Raw genomic sequence first — 16,613 nt, 5'->3', positions numbered from 1 at the left:
AAGAATTCACAAATGACGGAATTTAAAACGATGTGATTTAAAATTCTAGAATATGTAAATTCTCTTGTTTGGATAACATGTAAACATAATGGAGTTTAAATACGAAATTTATGGTAGTTTTAATTTTTGATGCATCAATTCAAATGAGTGATGGTGATGGTGACAACAATAAAAATGATGTTTATGGTGAGTTAACCATATTAGTAGGGGTGATGGCCCACAAGCGGTGAGAGAAATGGTGGTGGCTAAAATTGGGGTGTTGGCGGCGGCGGTGGTGGTGGTGGTGTTGGAAATGGCGGTGATGGTGGTGGTGGCGGTGACGGTGATGGTGATGTTGGTGGTGGTGGTGGTGGTGACGAAGGCGGCGGTGGCGGTCTTGGTGTTGGTGGCGGCAGTGGCAGCGGAGGTGGTGAGGGTGGTGGTGTTAGTGGTGGTGACGTTGGCTACAGTGGTGGTAGTGTCAACATGGTTGACACAACTTATTTTTCTTTTGTAAAAATTGGAATTTTGAAAATGACACCAATTTAGGTGGAATTTAACGTTGGAATTTACAGCCTTCAAATCCCAAGTTTTTTTCCACCTAGAATTTACAAAATTCTGTATTTATTGACCCAAACAAGGAAATTAGAGCATGTAATTTCTTAAATGCTGAGTTTTGTTTAAATTCCGAGTTTTTTTCCTCCATCCAAACACACTATAAGTGTCGAATAAACACAAACATTTCGACAGATAACTATCGAATACTTTTTTCCTTTTTATTTGGTGGTTATCCACCGAATAATCCATCAATACCTAGCAGATAACTATCGAATAATTATAAATATTTGGGTAGATAACTGTCGAATGACCCGATGAACAAAATTAAAATTTTGTTTTAAGAGTAAAATTGAAATTTTAAAATAGAGTAGTCAATTCAGCAGTTTAGTATAATTGGAACAGCACCGACCATTTTGTAGTCGTTCTGTTTTGGGTTTCTGTCTTTTGGTGTCGTTTGGTTGCTTGTGTGCCGTTTTTGTGTCTGTTTGTTTTGCTGTGTGTAACATTTGGGTTTGTATGGGTAGGGGATTTGGGCCCTTTTTTTATGTACGTATTTTCATTGCTATTGAGTCTTGTGTTTGGGCTGTACCTTGTTGGGCTTTGGTTTTGGTGGTGTTTTGCTCGGCCTTTGGGCCTTGTTAGTTTGTAGTTTTGCCTGTTGGGCTATTTTAATCTACTATTCTTTCGTCTAAAAAAAATAATTATATGACACACAAAATAATTTTCATAAAGGCCAATAATTGAATTCATTTTCATAAATACCTGTTAGTGGAACTATCAAAACCAATTACAGTACATTCAAAAGTGCTAGTTGAAAGTTATTCTTTAAACTAGTATGCCTTACTTAAGTACCTTAAATCTTCTCAATGGCCCAAAAAAAAAGAAGTACCTTAAATCTTCTCATGTTAACAATACCGAATTAAAGATAGCATCATATCCCCTTCTTAATTAAAAGCTTGGCGTTCTCACCAACAAGACGGTAGGACTTATCTAGTTGACAAACTTTTCCAACGTGAAATGTTATCATTTACTTACTTACGAAACCATCAAGCCACCAATCACGAAAAATAAAACTTTTATTTGTTGTGAACAAGTTATGGGGGTTTTCACCAAAAAAGAAAAACAAGTTATGGTTTCCACGGGCAAACATCGTCTCCCCTTTTATCTATAGCCTTTACCAGTTTCCACAGGAATTTCATGATCCACCTTGACCTCTGGGCCAGAGATTAAAGAGATTTTTAGAAGAGGGATGCGTTGACTATGGAGTAAGTTGTAAACAGAAACACTCTCCACGTGATAAAAATCTCTGAGCTTGATGGTCACAGATGTCTCTCCAAATGTCAATAATTTCAGCCAACCGGAAGACAACGCGTGGATAGATTGCATCTGGACTATAATGTCGAGCACGAAAGAAAAAAAATTGTACATAATAATTAGATAACTAAAATAGTCTAATATCTAATGTCTAATGTCATTGTGAGCCTCGTCTCCTACCAGTCCCAAGTTCCCCATTCTTATCTCGATCTTTTCCGTGCATTCAAAACAATTTTCTCCACGTCTCAACTACCTCTCAAGTTCAAACTTTCCTAGTAAGATATAGCCTCTTTTGCGGTACTGTCTCACGAAAGCTTTGCTCTGCTTACTAATTCGGTATTTCCCTCATGTCCATTTTTGTATCTATGAAATTCTGAGTTGCTGTTCCATTTCCTTGTGCGCTTGTGGTGTAGAAATGGCAGCCAAAATTGGGTCGTTTAGGCACAGCTTTGCTGAGAGAAGCAAGGAAAGGCTGCTATCCAGAAAAGGGTACTCGGACTTTGGCCTCAACAGCTCCGATGCCGGCGATGAAGGTGTCAAATGCGGCTGCTTTCGATCAATGTCAGATGGGTTTACCAACTTCCGCAATAGCTTTCAGGACACTTGTGTTAAGTTGTACGAAATGGGTCGTTCGGATCCTCGAAAAGTTTTATTTGCTGCCAAGATGGGTATGTCTCTAGCAATCGTATCACTGCTCATATTTTTCAAAGAGCCCCTCAAGGATACGAGCCAGTACTCTATCTGGGCAATTCTCACAGTTGTTGTGGTGTTTGAATTCAGCGTAGGTATTACTTCTCACTTCTCATCATCATGCTCATGTTACTCCAATTCAGTTTAATTCAATTGTTTGTTTGTTTGTGTGGGTTAATGGTAACTTTATTGTTGTTTTAATGTTAAAAGGTGCAACCCTTAACAAGGGTTTTAATCGAGCTTTGGGGACGTTTTCTGCTGGAGGGCTTGCTTTGGGTATTGCTGAATTGTCTTTATTTGCAGGAGATCTACAGGAGGTTATCATTGTGATCAGTGTTTTTATAGCAGGTTGGAGTTTATAGCGAATGATATTTCATATTACTATTTGTCACCTTGCAATTTTTGTTTACTTATTGAATCCTTTCGAAATTTGACCGTTGGGGTTTTGTGATGGTTAGGATTTTCTGCTAGTTATCTCAAGCTTTATCCGACAATGAAGTCTTATGAATACGGATTTCGGGTATTCTTGCTGACATATTGTATCGTCTTGGTGTCTGGGAGTGCATCATTTTTCCAAACAGCCTTTTATCGACTGTTGCTAATTGCAGTCGGTGCTGGCATATGCTTGACTGTAAATATATGTATATGCCCCATCTGGGCAGGGGAGGATCTCCACAAGTTGGTGGTAAAAAATTTCAGAGGTGTTGCCGTTTCTTTGGAAGGTTGGTTCTTGTTCGTTAGTTAATTATCTATTTGGAGATATCCACCATAAACGACAGGATTGATGGTGTCATTTTTTTGTTCTGTTATAGGTTGTGTTAATGGATATCTGCAATGTGTGGAATATGAGAGAGTTCCTTCAAAAATTCTCACATACCAAGCCTCTGATGACCCATTGTATAGTGGCTATAGATCGGCTGTACAATCTACAAGCCAAGAGGAATCTCTGGTGTGCTGCTATCACAATTCTGCTTCTAGTCTTCTAAATTTGAACCAAAAAAGTTGGGAACTATTAGTTGAACTAATTCATTTATCATTGCTTTTGCAGTTGGACTTTGCAATATGGGAGCCACCTCATGGCCCTTATAAGTCGTTCAATTATCCCTGGAAACACTATGTCAAAGTCAGCGGTTCACTGAGGCATTGTGCATTCATGGTCATGGCAATGCACGGATGCATACTTTCAGAAATACAGGTAAATATACCTCTTTCCTCTTTACTGTGACTTTGCAGAATGTATATAGCAGAAAGAAAAAAGAATGTACATAGCAGCATTTTCGCTGGGGATTAGATTATATTCCGAACCTCGATAGAGTCGGGGAAATGGATCTTGTGGTTCAAACTGCCCATCTCTCATTTTAAAGCAATTACTATTTGTTTAATAGCAATTTAGACTTATCTTCAATCTCCTACATATTGAGAATGGATAGTGTGAATACCTGCAGAAGTGCCGATGAGAAATCTGTATTGTTCTCTGAAAGGAAATTGATCTGTAATGCCACTAAAAATTTTATTTTGGCTTTTAAACTTGTATAGAAGAATACCCTTACATCCCATTTCTCTGCTTCCAAGATAAGAAAAGAAGATTCCGAACCATGCAACAACAGTTCAAACCCTATAGTTGATTAAGAACACAGATTTCTTCTTAATCCTATGTCTTTCTGGTTGCCAATGGGTTATTATTAGTAATGCATATTACATAAATACTTATGATGCCTTTCCCGTGGGCTATTCCATTTTCATAATCGGGTTTTGGGTATGTGTTTCTGTAGGCACCACCGGAAAAGAGACAGGTTTTTGCAAGCGAGCTCCAGCGAGTTGGTACTGAAGGTGCTAAAGTACTACGTGAGCTAGGAAGCAAAGTAGAAAAGATGGAAAAATTAAGCCCCAGAGACTTGCTTTTTGAAGTGCATGAAGCAGCAGAAGAGTTGCAAATGAAGATAGACCAAAAGTCATACCTCCTCGTCAATTCAGAAAGCTGGGGACCTGAAATAAGGCCCAAGGAATATGAAGATGCTCAGCAATTTGTTGATAAAGAGAATGAAAATAAGCAGATTGTGATTGAGTCCCTGAGTGAATCTTGGGAAGCTCAGAATCCAAACATGGCTGCTGATCCTTCCACGCCAGACTGGATCTCCTCAGATAGCGTGTTAAAGAAACCATTAATATCATGGCCACGTCTTTCATTTAATGCGAATGTCGTGCAAAATGAACCAGAAGAATCAAAAGTTTATGAAAGCGCCAGCTCCTTATCTTTAGCAACATTTGCATCAATTCTGATTGAGTTTGTGGCAAGGCTTCAAAATCTTGTGGATGAATTTAAAGAGCTTAGTGAGAAAGCAAACTTTAAGGATCCTATGGAACCACTTGATGCCAAAGAGGCAGTTGGGTTTTGGACCAGACTATTTAGGTGCTTGCTGTTCAAGAATTGAGAGTGTTTCAGTTGGCTTGATATTATAATTTTGATTCATCGATTTGAAGTTCATCGCCGGGTACTGAAACTAGTTGACAAATCGATTTCTGAAGTAACTTTACAGATGTATGTGTAGAAAGGCAATATGAGGTTTGAACTCTTGATTTGATACCATTTTGAAGTAAGACGAGTTGGGAAATCCCCAGTTTGATAAGAGTCCGGCTGGTATGAGAGAGTGTTTTATAAGAATCCTTAGATTAATCAAATAGCAGTTTAAAATTTCAAAGTTAAAACCTAACATTCTACACCTAGAAGGGTATGAGATAAATTTATTAGCGGAAGAGGTTAAAAATGGGACGATGAATAAAATGGATTTGGGTGAAGTTATTTTAAACGGTTTGTAATTTAAAACAGGTTATTGAATAATAAATGGGTATGAGTGATGTTTTAAGTTAATAAAAATTTAAGAAAACCTCTAAAATTTAAGAAAAAACTTTAAAATCGTCAACGTGTTATAATTTTAATGGATTGGTAACACCGTAACACTACCGTCATTATATCAGGTGGTGTTACGGTCACATATAATAATTTTTTCAAGTGAATGATACAGTCTGAAAGAATAATATCAAACGACATTGCTATAAAAACCAAAAATTTATGTCAATTTGTATATTCCCAACATATGTAGCATGAACTTCTAAAATATATATATATATATATGTGGGATGAGGTGTGAGGTGTGATAGGGTATCATGTGTACCACAAAAGGTGGGGTAGAAAAGTTAAAGACAAATAATGATTTTCTTTTAAAATTTGATTTTAAATAATATAATAGTATTTTATTGATTTATACATGATTCACTCTAATACTCATTTATTTTACAATAAGTAAAATATTGATACATTATTTGAGATCTAAATTTAGAATACGAATTTAGCATCTTAGCATCATTGTTTTCAATATCTACTACTTCTCAACTCAAATTTTCCAAATCGGAGACTAGACCATGAAATTGTAAATTAATACCAAAAAAAATGGAGAAAGATATCATTAGAACCAATAATTAGTTATTGGCCAAAAAAAAAAAAAAGAACCAATAATTAGTTGCCATCGTTCCACATCTTTAATAACCAATAAAAAAATAGATCAAAACAGCAATGCATCACTATTGGGCCCAGGCATATGAAGCCCAAACAAAATGGCCTAATTTGTATGTTTTGGTTTGCCTGAGCACTTTATGTCTTCAGCTTTAATCTCATGAGATTCGTATAGGCCCACTAACATATGGGCCTAGAAACAAACAGAACCATATACTCCGTTAGTCTCGTCTTCTCTCTCTCTCTCTCTCTCTCGTCTTCTCTCTCTCTCCCTCTCTCTCAGAGATTGTCGAATCAGAGGCAGCCGACGGGAAGGCATTGAGATCGGTAAGACCGTTAACTCTTCTAAGGTTTGTCGATTTCTTCTCGGAAAATGTTAATGCGTTTGATAAATTTTTTGCTAATAAATTGGGCTAACTTGATTTTTGGCCTCGGTTTGATTGCCGAGAAAAAAAGGAAAGTACGATAAAAGAATCAAATTCTGATATGTTTTCATTTCGTGTAAATGAAGAATTACTCATTAAAACTGAACCAAGGAGCTAGTATATCGCATGCACAGTCGTTTATTTTTAATTTTTATTATTTTCTTGGCCATTAAATAGGTGCACAGTTCGTGATTCATTTTCCTCATTATAAATTTTCGTAGCCAAGAAGAGCCTTAGAGTTACTGCTTTTTGGAATCCAAGAATTCATCGTCCTCTTTATTCCTTAAAACATTGTTCGTGTTTTCTTGATTTGGATTCTAGGGTTTGATTTAGATCTCGAACTGTTGATCTGATGCTTTTCTCAATTCTCTTCTATATTAAGCTCCATTCGATAGCTAGGAAATTATAGGAATCGAATTAAAAAATGAAAACCGAAATGAAAATATAGTAGTTTTTTGAAATATGTTATGATTCTGCATTCTTGCTTGTTTGCATTTCTTTTGCATTCTGGGCGGTCACATTAATCGTTGGTTATTTGTGCAAATTTTGTTTAGTTTTTAGAAAATTTTATTGGTACTATTTTTTCATAGCAGTAATAGTTATACCCAAGTTTCCTTTACTTAGCAAATTATTTCTGAACTTTTTAATTTTTTACGCATGCCCATTTATTTGTAAATATTTATTGTTTTACTTGTCTTGAAGTATAGTAATTTGGTAGCTGCCATATTGGGTCGCCATTATAGTCTTTGTAAATATTACAAGTTAAATGATATCATTTACTTGCAGTACTTCTGATAGTTTGTTTTGGTGTTTTGTTCTAGAAAATCTTTTAAGTACAATGTCTATGGTTGATGAACCGCTATACCCAATAGCCGTTCTCATAGACGAGCTAAAAAATGACGACATCCAGCTACGACTGAACTCAATCCGCAGGCTATCAACAATTGCGCGTGCTCTTGGGGAAGAGCGAACCCGTAAGGAGTTAATCCCCTTTCTGAGCGAAAACAATGATGATGATGATGAGGTACTTCTTGCAATGGCAGAAGAGTTAGGGGTCTTCATTCCATATGTTGGGGGAGTGGAGCATGCACATGTTTTGCTCCCACCCTTGGAGACACTTTGCACTGTAGAGGAAACCTGTGTGAGGGACAAGGCTGTGGAGTCACTATGCAGGATTGGGTCTCAGATGAGGGAGGGCGATTTAGTCAACTGGTTTATTCCTCTTGTGAAGGTTAGATGACTTATTATTTCTGCTGTGTTCAAGATTCTTTACTTGTTTTTTAAATATTTTCTAGCAATTGATCGGCGAGATAAAATTGAGGATTTGCAGAACAGTTTTTGATTGATAAATTATTTATGGAGATCTGCCCTTGTATATCTTTAAATCTCTGCCATGTGGATATTGTTAATTGCTCATTTGAATACCTCAATGCTGTTTCCTGCTTAATGGATCTTTTATAAGATATTTAATAGATTTGGTGTTGGAGGGTTTAGATATTTAATTGCTCATTTGAATACCTCAATGCTGTTTCCTGCTTAATGGATCTTTTATAAGATATTTAATAGATTTGGTGTTGGAGGGTTTAGATATTTAATTGCTCATTTGAATACCTCAATGCTGTTTCCTGCTTAATAATAATAATAATAATAATAATAATACAGATACTTCAATGTTTAGTGTTGGAGGGTGACATATGAAAGATTTTGAATAGATTTGGGGTAATCTAGTTTTGCATGTTTTCTGGGAAATAATTCTGCATTGAACTTTTATCTTAAGGTTTTACTGGTGACATTTGTTTTGACAATATCAATTCATCACTGTCATGCATATTTCTATGTGTATTTTATTACAAAGTTCTCCAGTTTTCCACCCTTTCACCTTCACTAAACTCTTTGTTCAATATATATTGTTATTTATTCTTTTCAGAGGTTGGCAGCTGGTGAATGGTTTACAGCTCGAGTTTCTGCATGTGGGCTTTTTCATATTGCCTACCCTAGTGCATCAGAGACATTGAAGACAGAGCTGCGGTCAATTTACAGCCAATTGTGTCAAGATGACATGCCTATGGTTAGGAGGTCTGCTGCAACAAACCTGGGGAAATTTGCAGCAACTGTTGAACCTGCTCATCTGAAGATTGATATCATGTCTATATTCGAGGATCTTACACAAGATGGTAATTGAACGTTCACCTTGTGTTCAATAGATGGCGAGGCATCTACATTTTGTAATTCTGCCAATATTACTATCTCTGTTGGCCATCGTTGAGTCTAATATTGCAGTTTTGGCCCGTGTGTTGCATACCTATAAGATTTGAATCGGTGGTACCACACTGCAATGTAACGCATTGTTGGGTAATCCATGTTCTAATTGTGATTTGTCTCCGTTCATTGGATAATTGACTAGTGGGTTATTAGGATGGAAAATAAAATGAGAATATGAGGAAATGTGCTATAGAGTAATATAGCATATTGAAAACCTTCAGGATTTAAGTTATTCTGAAGATATCTTTTATATTGCCACCTTGAAGATATCTTTTGAATAATTCAGGGTGTAAGTTATTCTGAAGTTACAACATATATAATTTAAGCTATAATACTTGTAAGGACTGGAAACCAAACAAGAAGTCAACTGAAAAAAAAAAAGAATCTGGAAATGTATGTTAGTAACAGCATTTCTTTCTCGCATTCTCAGTTTGTATTTCTTTTTGAGTTCAAAGTTGAAGTCCTCATATATAATTTCATCTTAGATCAAGATTCTGTTCGACTATTGGCCGTTGAGGGCTGTGCTGCTCTTGGCAAGTTGTTGGAGCCTCAAGATTGTGTTGCACATATCCTCCCTGTTATCGTTAACTTCTCTCAGGTAAACCTTTTATTTAGAATGTGGAATTCTACATTTGGTTTCTTAATGTTTGTGGAGGTTCAGAACATTCAGCTTGTGTTACTTCTATATGTCTTAAGTATGGTTCGCAAGGTTATATTTGTACTTCACATGTTGTCATAAAAAGCCTGCATGGATGGTTACAATCTTAAGGCATGCTTTTGGAAGCTACTGGCTATGACACTCTGGAGTGTCACTAGTAGTTTTGTGCATCCAAAAAGATGTCATCGGATTTTGTTTACATGCATCTTGACATTGTTTGCCTTCTTTCTGAATAGGATAAGTCTTGGCGTGTGCGTTACATGGTTGCAAATCAATTATATGAGCTTTGCGAAGCTGTGGGGCCTGAGCCTACAAGGTATCATTTTCATACTACAGCCATATGGTAAAATATAGATAGTGATAATGGGCTTCTATTTTTCAGAAAAAAAAAAAAAAAATCAAACAAATGAACTATCTGTTAATCAGAAAATTTTTTAAGCCAAGTTTTTTATCAGCTAAGCTACGCACTCATCTGTGATGGTGTAGTTATAGTCTTTGGCTTTTCTATTTCTTCTGAAATATCTGATTTATGGTGGCTGTATTTTAAGGACGGACTTGGTTCCGGCATATGTCCGATTGCTTCGAGATAATGAGGCTGAAGTACGTATAGCAGCTGCTGGCAAAGTTACCAAGTTTTGTCGGATTTTAAATCCAGAACTTGCAATTCAGCATATTCTTCCTTGTGTGAAGGTGCACATGCTTTAATAAAAAGTTTCTCATTTCTGGGTGGTGCTAACTGTTACTCCAACTTATACCTCTTTTGTATTAGATATTTCAATACTTCCCAATGACCTTTGCAGGAACTGTCATCAGATTCTTCCCAACATGTTCGGTCTGCTCTGGCTTCAGTTATAATGGGAATGGCTCTTGTATTAGGAAAGGTGAGGATGTCATTTTGTGTTTAGTGCAGTTATCTTTGTCCAGGGAATAATTTATCATTGGTCATCACATGCAACTATGGCTGGATATGGGATCGTGTGGTTTTGTTATTTTGTTAATTTAAAAAAGAGTTTGTCTGACAGATCACTAACTTGATCCAATATGAGGTGTATATGACTTTTACATTTAATGAATGTTTTTGGGTGGATGAATGGTGGAGCTGAATATGTGTTGGATTTTCCACACACCTGTGAAAAAGTTGGAAAAAAAATTAATGAGATGTGTATCTGATCTATAATCCAAATTTGCATTCATCTGACTAATTCATATAAATCAATGAATCTTAACATGACATTCTTTTCATGTAACATTTTCATTTGTCCCTTAAACCTTTGGTGTGTACTAGGTTTTAGGATTGTACTCAACAAATTTTATTGTTGATTTACATTGTAGCAAATTGAGTCTCAAGTCTGCATTTTGGTAATAATAAACGACCATCTTTGGAATTGCTTAATTTGTCAGGACATGTGTAACTGAAATGAATACTGTCAATTGCCAATGTGGATTGCTTGTGTTTACATGTAAACAATTTTTTTTGGTTTTTTTCATGTATTGTATAGATTTGGCCTGCACATTGACCCTGGGAATAGAGGGAGTTTTTTTATAAAAAATGTTTCCCTCTCATTTTTGTATACCTTAAATTATAAAGCTGTTGCAACCCTGCTATTGTTTTTTCAATTTTATTATACCGCTGTCTGTGACGTTTTAATTGCATTACTTGCATCAAAATCTCATTCTTATGGAAACCAAAAAAAATCTCATTCTTATGGTAAATGCAGGATGCAACAATTGAGCAGCTCCTTCCCATTTTTCTCTCGCTTCTGAAGGATGAATTTCCTGATGTGCGCCTTAATATCATTAGCAAGCTTGATCAAGTGAACCAGGTCAGTTCAAAACTGAGAAAGTAAATGTCAGTGAATAGTGCGTTATATTCTCAATTAATTTCCCATGTCTCCTTTTGGATGATTCTGCAAATGCCTTTAAACCCAAAGCTTAGAACTTAATATTTAGGCCTTTTTGGTCGTTTTGGGGGAATGCTGAGGCAAGTCATTCTTGCAGGTTATTGGAATTGATCTGCTATCTCAATCATTATTACCAGCCATAGTTGAGCTTGCAGAGGATAGACATTGGAGGGTTCGACTTGCAATAATAGAGTACATACCTTTATTGGCCAGTCAGCTGGGTGTAGGGTTCTTTGATGATAAGCTTGGTGCCCTTTGCATGCAGTGGTTACAGGATAAGGTTAGTGTATTCCCACCTTTCATAACAAGGATTTGAAATACATTTCACTCCTTCCTCACCATTTGTTGAACTAGTTAACGTTGTATGCTTAAATGCCTCTATATATATACATATATAGAATGAAGTTTGAAAGGATGGTGGTTTTGGGTAGTCATAAAGATACAAGTTGGACATGAGAGTTATTTAAAGTCATGTAGGAAGCATATAGTGTATGATAATCATAATCGTTGTAAGTTAGGCTTTGGTAAAAGATATGTACATGCTGGAGGGAAGTAAAGGTCTTGGTTTATTATTTATTTTTTAAATTTAGAATTATGTGGACATTCGCTCAAGCTGACTTCTATATCAAGTTTTCTGATCTTTTTATCACAAAAAAAAAAAAAAAGGTCTTGGTTTATTTTTATTTTTTAAAAGCGAGGTGCTCTAGATCTAACATTGAGGCATATTTCTCTATTTTATCATCTTTGATATCTGTTGCAAGCTTTTCCCATCTGCTTAGCATCTTTGGAATCTATTGCAGGTTTACTCAATTCGTGATGCTGCTGCTAACAATTTGAAGCGCCTTGCTGAAGAATTTGGTCCAGAATGGGCAATGCAGCACATTATTCCTCAGGTTTGAGATTCAATTGTTACAAGCTTTGTCATGGGAGATTCCAGATTTATCTTTGTGAAATGTGGAATATAAATTTGTGATTGTTTTGTTGATTCCGAAATTGATGTCTGTACCTTCTTGCTCAGGTTTGTCTTGGCTTTACGAATTATTTCTTCCTGGAAATTAGTTTATAGGTGTTGAATGGTTTTGTGTAGGAAATTTTTTCTGCAAGGCTGGTGCTACTGTAATTAAGTTGATCGTGCAATTATTTTTCTCAGCCATTATTCCGTTTTCTTTTGGATGTCTGAATGGGTACTAGTTAGTAGTTACTACTCAAGTTGTTGATATGGTTTATTTATTTGCTGGTGGCTTACCACATTTTCAACTTTGTAGCCTTGATGATTCCTTTATTTTTAATTGTTATGTATTTCCTGTTTGTACACTATTCTCTAAAAGCAATGGGAATTGGCATGCCATTTGCCCAGGTTCTTGAGATGATTGACAATCCGCACTATTTGTACCGAATGACAATTCTGCGTGCAGTCTGTCTCCTTGCCCCGGTCATGGGTTCAGAAATCACATGTTCGAAACTGCTTCCAGTCGTTATCAATGCGACAAAGGACCGGTATATATATATTTTTTATGAACTGTGTTTACCAATTAGGAAAGATATGATGTAGTGGAGTGATTTCTGTTTTCCGCCCTGAATTCTTTTGGTTTCCCCTCAGAGTACCCAACATCAAGTTCAATGTGGCAAAGGTGCTGCAGTCCCTTATCCCCATAGTTGATCAATCTGTAAGTATCTACCTGAATCTTCACAATTTTATTAGTGAATGTTTTGTTTGTTATTCATTTTTGATTTTATGTTCTCTTCCTGTGGCTTCAAAACTGTTGTGACACAGGTGGTGGAGAAGACAATTCGTCCCTCTTTGGTTGAGCTCAGTGAGGACCCAGATGTTGATGTCCGATTTTTCGCCAACCAGGCACTTCAGGCCATTGATCACGTCATGATGTCGAGCTAGCCAGGATTGTTTTCACACTAGGTGTTCATCGCTTATGTTTAAAATGAAGACATCATTCTTGCACATCAGAGTAGTTATATTTTGGTGGAGCGTCTGCGTAAGTGTGCTAGTATGTTGTGCCTAACATGCGGGACCTTTTTGGCTACCTAAGTTTATGCTTCCTCGTTTATGAGAAAAATGTATAATATTAATCTTTCAGATATTCTTTTTCCCTGTCCTGCAATTTGTTTTGTGTTTCCTATCGGTCTTCATTAGTAGGGCTTTTTGTATTGGAGAAGCATTTTATATTGTTGATGAATATATACACATTTTTTATATATTTATTGGTGAGTAGATTTTTTCCAAACTAGATTGGATGCATTCAAATCTCAATTATCAACTTTCTTACCCTAGAAAAATAACAGAGAATATAACTTAATTTTTAATAAGTGATGTGTTTAGTTTAGAGGTCTTGTTCTTGAGTATCTGACTTATGATATATTGGTATAGTAATGTTTCTCTCCATTTTGTTGAGGTTTTAAGTTTGAATTCTCTTCCCAGGATAATATATAAATAACCATAATGTGTGTCAATTTAAACATACCATGATAACAACTTTACAAGTGAGGTTAGAGTTAATCGTCAAATTTACATGTAATACAACGACAATACACATTGATTACCATAAAATCTATTGATTTCACTTTCCTTTGACAAAGTTTCCTTTTTTGGGCAAGGAAATTTTTATGAGGATGCGTCTTTCAATGCTAATTAATGAGGTGGTAGTCAATTTGGTTTTGCATTTTAGCACCAAAGCGGGGGTCAGCTAAGATGCCAACCCACGTGAAATTGTAGTTTGGTAGCTTTCTAAATGGTGGAGAGTAGACTATGCTGCACCTTCTGTTCTGTTTCTCGAAGGTCTCTTTGACGATGATGCAGATGAATTTCTTGAATTTTTTTTTTTTTTTTAATTCTCCCACATGAGGTGTAAACGTTGTGGGATCTACGTGGGACTCGTCTAGCAAAAGTTAGTTCAATAATATATCATATATCTTCCAATGAAATATAGACAAAAAGAAAGTCCCATTCTTTAGAATAATGCAAGGCCAAGTTATATGTGTCTATTTTTGGATCCTTCAGTATTGTGATTCGCATGCAAGTTAAAGTTTTGAAATTTGAGTTACCAAAACGAGTTTTGATATTTGGTCTAAGAGAGTTAAATACTATATTACAGGAGACGATAATGGAATTGTTTTACTTTCACTTTTAGGATGGTAGCTGGCTATCGAAAATTTTAATTACTTCGAGTGTACAATATGGAATAGGATCCTTTATTGAATTTTTGAAATTGATCTTGTGCTTATATTTACAAATGATTAAGCGTTTTGAACTGAGAATTTATTATTTAAAATTTATATTAGAAAGATAATAGTATAAAAACCAAAAATGACATATTATATATTTAGTCCTAAACATAATTTTTACGTGCCAATTAGAGGATGGGACAAGTAAAATACCCCGCTTAGAACAGAAAACAAGTTATGGTTGGAACTTGTAAGCTATAAGATGTGTAGTTCAAAATGAGTAGCCATGCAGTTGTACGTGTCTTTCACGGCACTTTTTTGTCATGGTTAGTTTCTTTAAGCATTTATAATAGAGAGACAGTAGTCTTTGGGGGTTGAGGCATTGTAACCTACGTCGACCGATGGTTCGCACCTGGTGCCCTCCAACTACCAATTAAATTCTTGCTTTTAATTACCACGTAGGCTATAGCTAGCTAAGTTGGCTGCAGTAGCATATGATTCATGCTTATAAATACACTCCTCAACTAGAAACATATCACATCTAAGTCTAGCTAGCTATCAAGCTAGCTCCTACATATCAGGAAGACAGGAACTAATCTCTTATTCCATGCATGATCGATCGTTCTTCACTATATGGAAGTACCAGAAGAAAAAGAAGTAGTGGAGCAAAAAAACAAGATTGCTAGCTGTCTAACACTCAGGTATATATATATATATATCTATTTTCTAGTAATTATGTGTCTAGGGAGTTAATTAAAGAGTAACTGTCGAGCGTTCGGTAACTGTAAAATTGTGCTAGTTTTTGGAGCTAAATTCTAATATAACGCCTTCACTAATTCATTTTATACCCTAGTAGGAGATGTGGTGAAAGATAAGAATTTATTCTCAAAACTCGACGGTGAAAACAGCAGCTTGCCTATGTTAAAAAATCATTGCCGAACACTCGGAGAATCTACCTAGCACTTGGCGGTGGGTGTGCACGTTTGTACATTCACATCTGATCAAATATATATATAGTGAATGTACATGCATGCATGTGTCACAATGGAATTTTTTGTGTGCGAAATGATGGGCTACTGTCTGAAAAGCTTATAGTCGAAAAAATGATCATGGCCATGCAGAAGATCTAGCATCAAATATTGATTCAATTCTAGTTGGGGATGGGTAATCTGAATTTATTGCATGATTAGTTTATTTTTCTTCTAACATTCAACTAATTATTAATTAACTTAATTTGTTTTTGCAGCAAAGGATCTTTCGATAATTTCATCTGGAACACTCATTTGAGCAAGACTGTGTGACCAATTTTTATGGATGAAAGGCCGCAACGGTAGCCTCCGAGGGAAACCTCAACCACGAACCTTCACGAGGGTTCGCAGGAGATCGAGGTGTAACCGGCCTTCCTCAAGCAGTACTTACATCTTTTAATTATGCTTATATGTAAAAGTTTGAATGACAATGTATATCATCATCAGGTACGGTGACTTTGTAAGAGATATCATATTATTTAAGCTTTACATATAATTAAATTAATAGATCATAATTTATGTCCTGATTGTATGATTATTATTTATTTTTTTATTTACTAGAAAGAATTGCAAGAATTAAACTCCTATCGTGAATATGGCATAAAGTGCTCGAACTAGAAGCGTTGAAACTATAAAGCCTCTATAATTATCTTTTAAATATCAACATACACCATGTGCGTACTTTTCTAAAATACAAGGTGGAGTTTCCTAAGAACATGCCGCTGAATTTTTTCATGACTCCACTATGGATCCCATCATTTATATATTTGATTTTTCTCTATTTATTGTTGTGTGATCTTCAATTTTATTCTGTATTAATTAACGGTGTATGAGTAAAAGAGAAAATAAATTCATAACATTTTTTTAATGTGCGTGAAATTATATCTATATATTTATCAATTTTAAATTTATAATATATGTCTAAATTTGATCGACTTTGTAGTATTTAATTTGTTGTAAACTATTACGTACTACTCACTCCCTCTCTTCTTGTGAGGAGTAATCTTAAGTATATACGACAACAATAGTGATCTTTCTTTTTCGAATTTTTACAAATGCAACATATATCATATATGCATCAATTGTGTTTGATTTCTACAACAAAGCTAA

General features: G+C 35.6%; 2 protein-coding genes across 4 annotated transcripts; both read left to right on the top strand.

The window, feature by feature from the left end:
- Window positions 1-1,997: 1,997 nt before the first annotated feature.
- On the top strand, window positions 1,998-5,128 carry LOC147295420 (aluminum activated malate transporter family protein). 2 transcript variants are annotated; one of them, XM_086230815.1, is made up of 7 exons: window positions 1,998-2,126; window positions 2,265-2,636; window positions 2,752-2,889; window positions 3,000-3,263; window positions 3,354-3,490; window positions 3,590-3,736; window positions 4,314-5,128. In XM_086230815.1, the coding sequence occupies exons 2-7, from the start codon at window positions 2,267-2,269 to the stop codon at window positions 4,971-4,973; spliced, it is 1,716 nt and encodes a 571-aa protein (XP_086086941.1). In that variant the 5' UTR covers window positions 1,998-2,126; window positions 2,265-2,266; the 3' UTR covers window positions 4,974-5,128. The 2 variants fall into 2 exon arrangements, with proteins under 2 accessions (XP_086086941.1, XP_086086940.1); XM_086230814.1 differs by having other exon boundaries at window positions 2,012-2,148.
- Window positions 5,129-6,255: 1,127 nt separating this feature from the next.
- On the top strand, window positions 6,256-13,552 carry LOC147295419 (uncharacterized). 2 transcript variants are annotated; one of them, XM_086231980.1, is made up of 13 exons: window positions 6,256-6,379; window positions 7,299-7,708; window positions 8,405-8,651; window positions 9,225-9,337; window positions 9,634-9,713; window positions 9,946-10,087; window positions 10,198-10,278; window positions 11,116-11,220; window positions 11,396-11,578; window positions 12,099-12,191; window positions 12,656-12,795; window positions 12,899-12,965; window positions 13,073-13,552. In XM_086231980.1, exons 2-13 carry the CDS (start codon window positions 7,316-7,318, stop codon window positions 13,190-13,192), a joined length of 1,764 nt encoding a protein of 587 aa, XP_086088106.1. In that variant the 5' UTR covers window positions 6,256-6,379; window positions 7,299-7,315; the 3' UTR covers window positions 13,193-13,552. The 2 variants fall into 2 exon arrangements, with proteins under 2 accessions (XP_086088106.1, XP_086088107.1); XM_086231981.1 differs by having other exon boundaries at window positions 6,301-6,402.
- Window positions 13,553-16,613: the final 3,061 nt, after the last annotated feature.

Source organism: Dryas octopetala, chromosome 2 (genome assembly GCF_963921425.1).
Source record: "Dryas octopetala chromosome 2, drDryOcto1.1, whole genome shotgun sequence".
NCBI classification, from domain to species: Eukaryota; Viridiplantae; Streptophyta; class Magnoliopsida; order Rosales; family Rosaceae; genus Dryas; species Dryas octopetala.
Note: the sequence above shows the minus strand (reverse complement) of the source record. Positions and strands in the feature narration are given on the sequence as shown.

Bases quoted from the DNA above. Each gene is read 5' to 3' on its own strand.
- LOC147295419 (XM_086231980.1), top strand. From the start codon at position 7,316: ATGTCTATGGTTGATGAACCGCTATACCCAATAGCCGTTCTCATAGAC. The intron at 10,279-11,115 runs GTGAGGATGTCA...TGGTAAATGCAG, and splicing joins TGGCTCTTGTATTAGGAAAG to GATGCAACAATTGAGCAGCT. The intron at 11,221-11,395 runs GTCAGTTCAAAA...TCATTCTTGCAG, and splicing joins AGCTTGATCAAGTGAACCAG to GTTATTGGAATTGATCTGCT.
- LOC147295420 (XM_086230815.1), top strand. From the start codon at position 2,267: ATGGCAGCCAAAATTGGGTCGTTTAGGCACAGCTTTGCTGAGAGAAGC. The intron at 2,637-2,751 runs GTATTACTTCTC...TAATGTTAAAAG, and splicing joins GGTGTTTGAATTCAGCGTAG to GTGCAACCCTTAACAAGGGT. The intron at 3,491-3,589 runs GTGTGCTGCTAT...TTGCTTTTGCAG, and splicing joins CAAGCCAAGAGGAATCTCTG to TTGGACTTTGCAATATGGGA.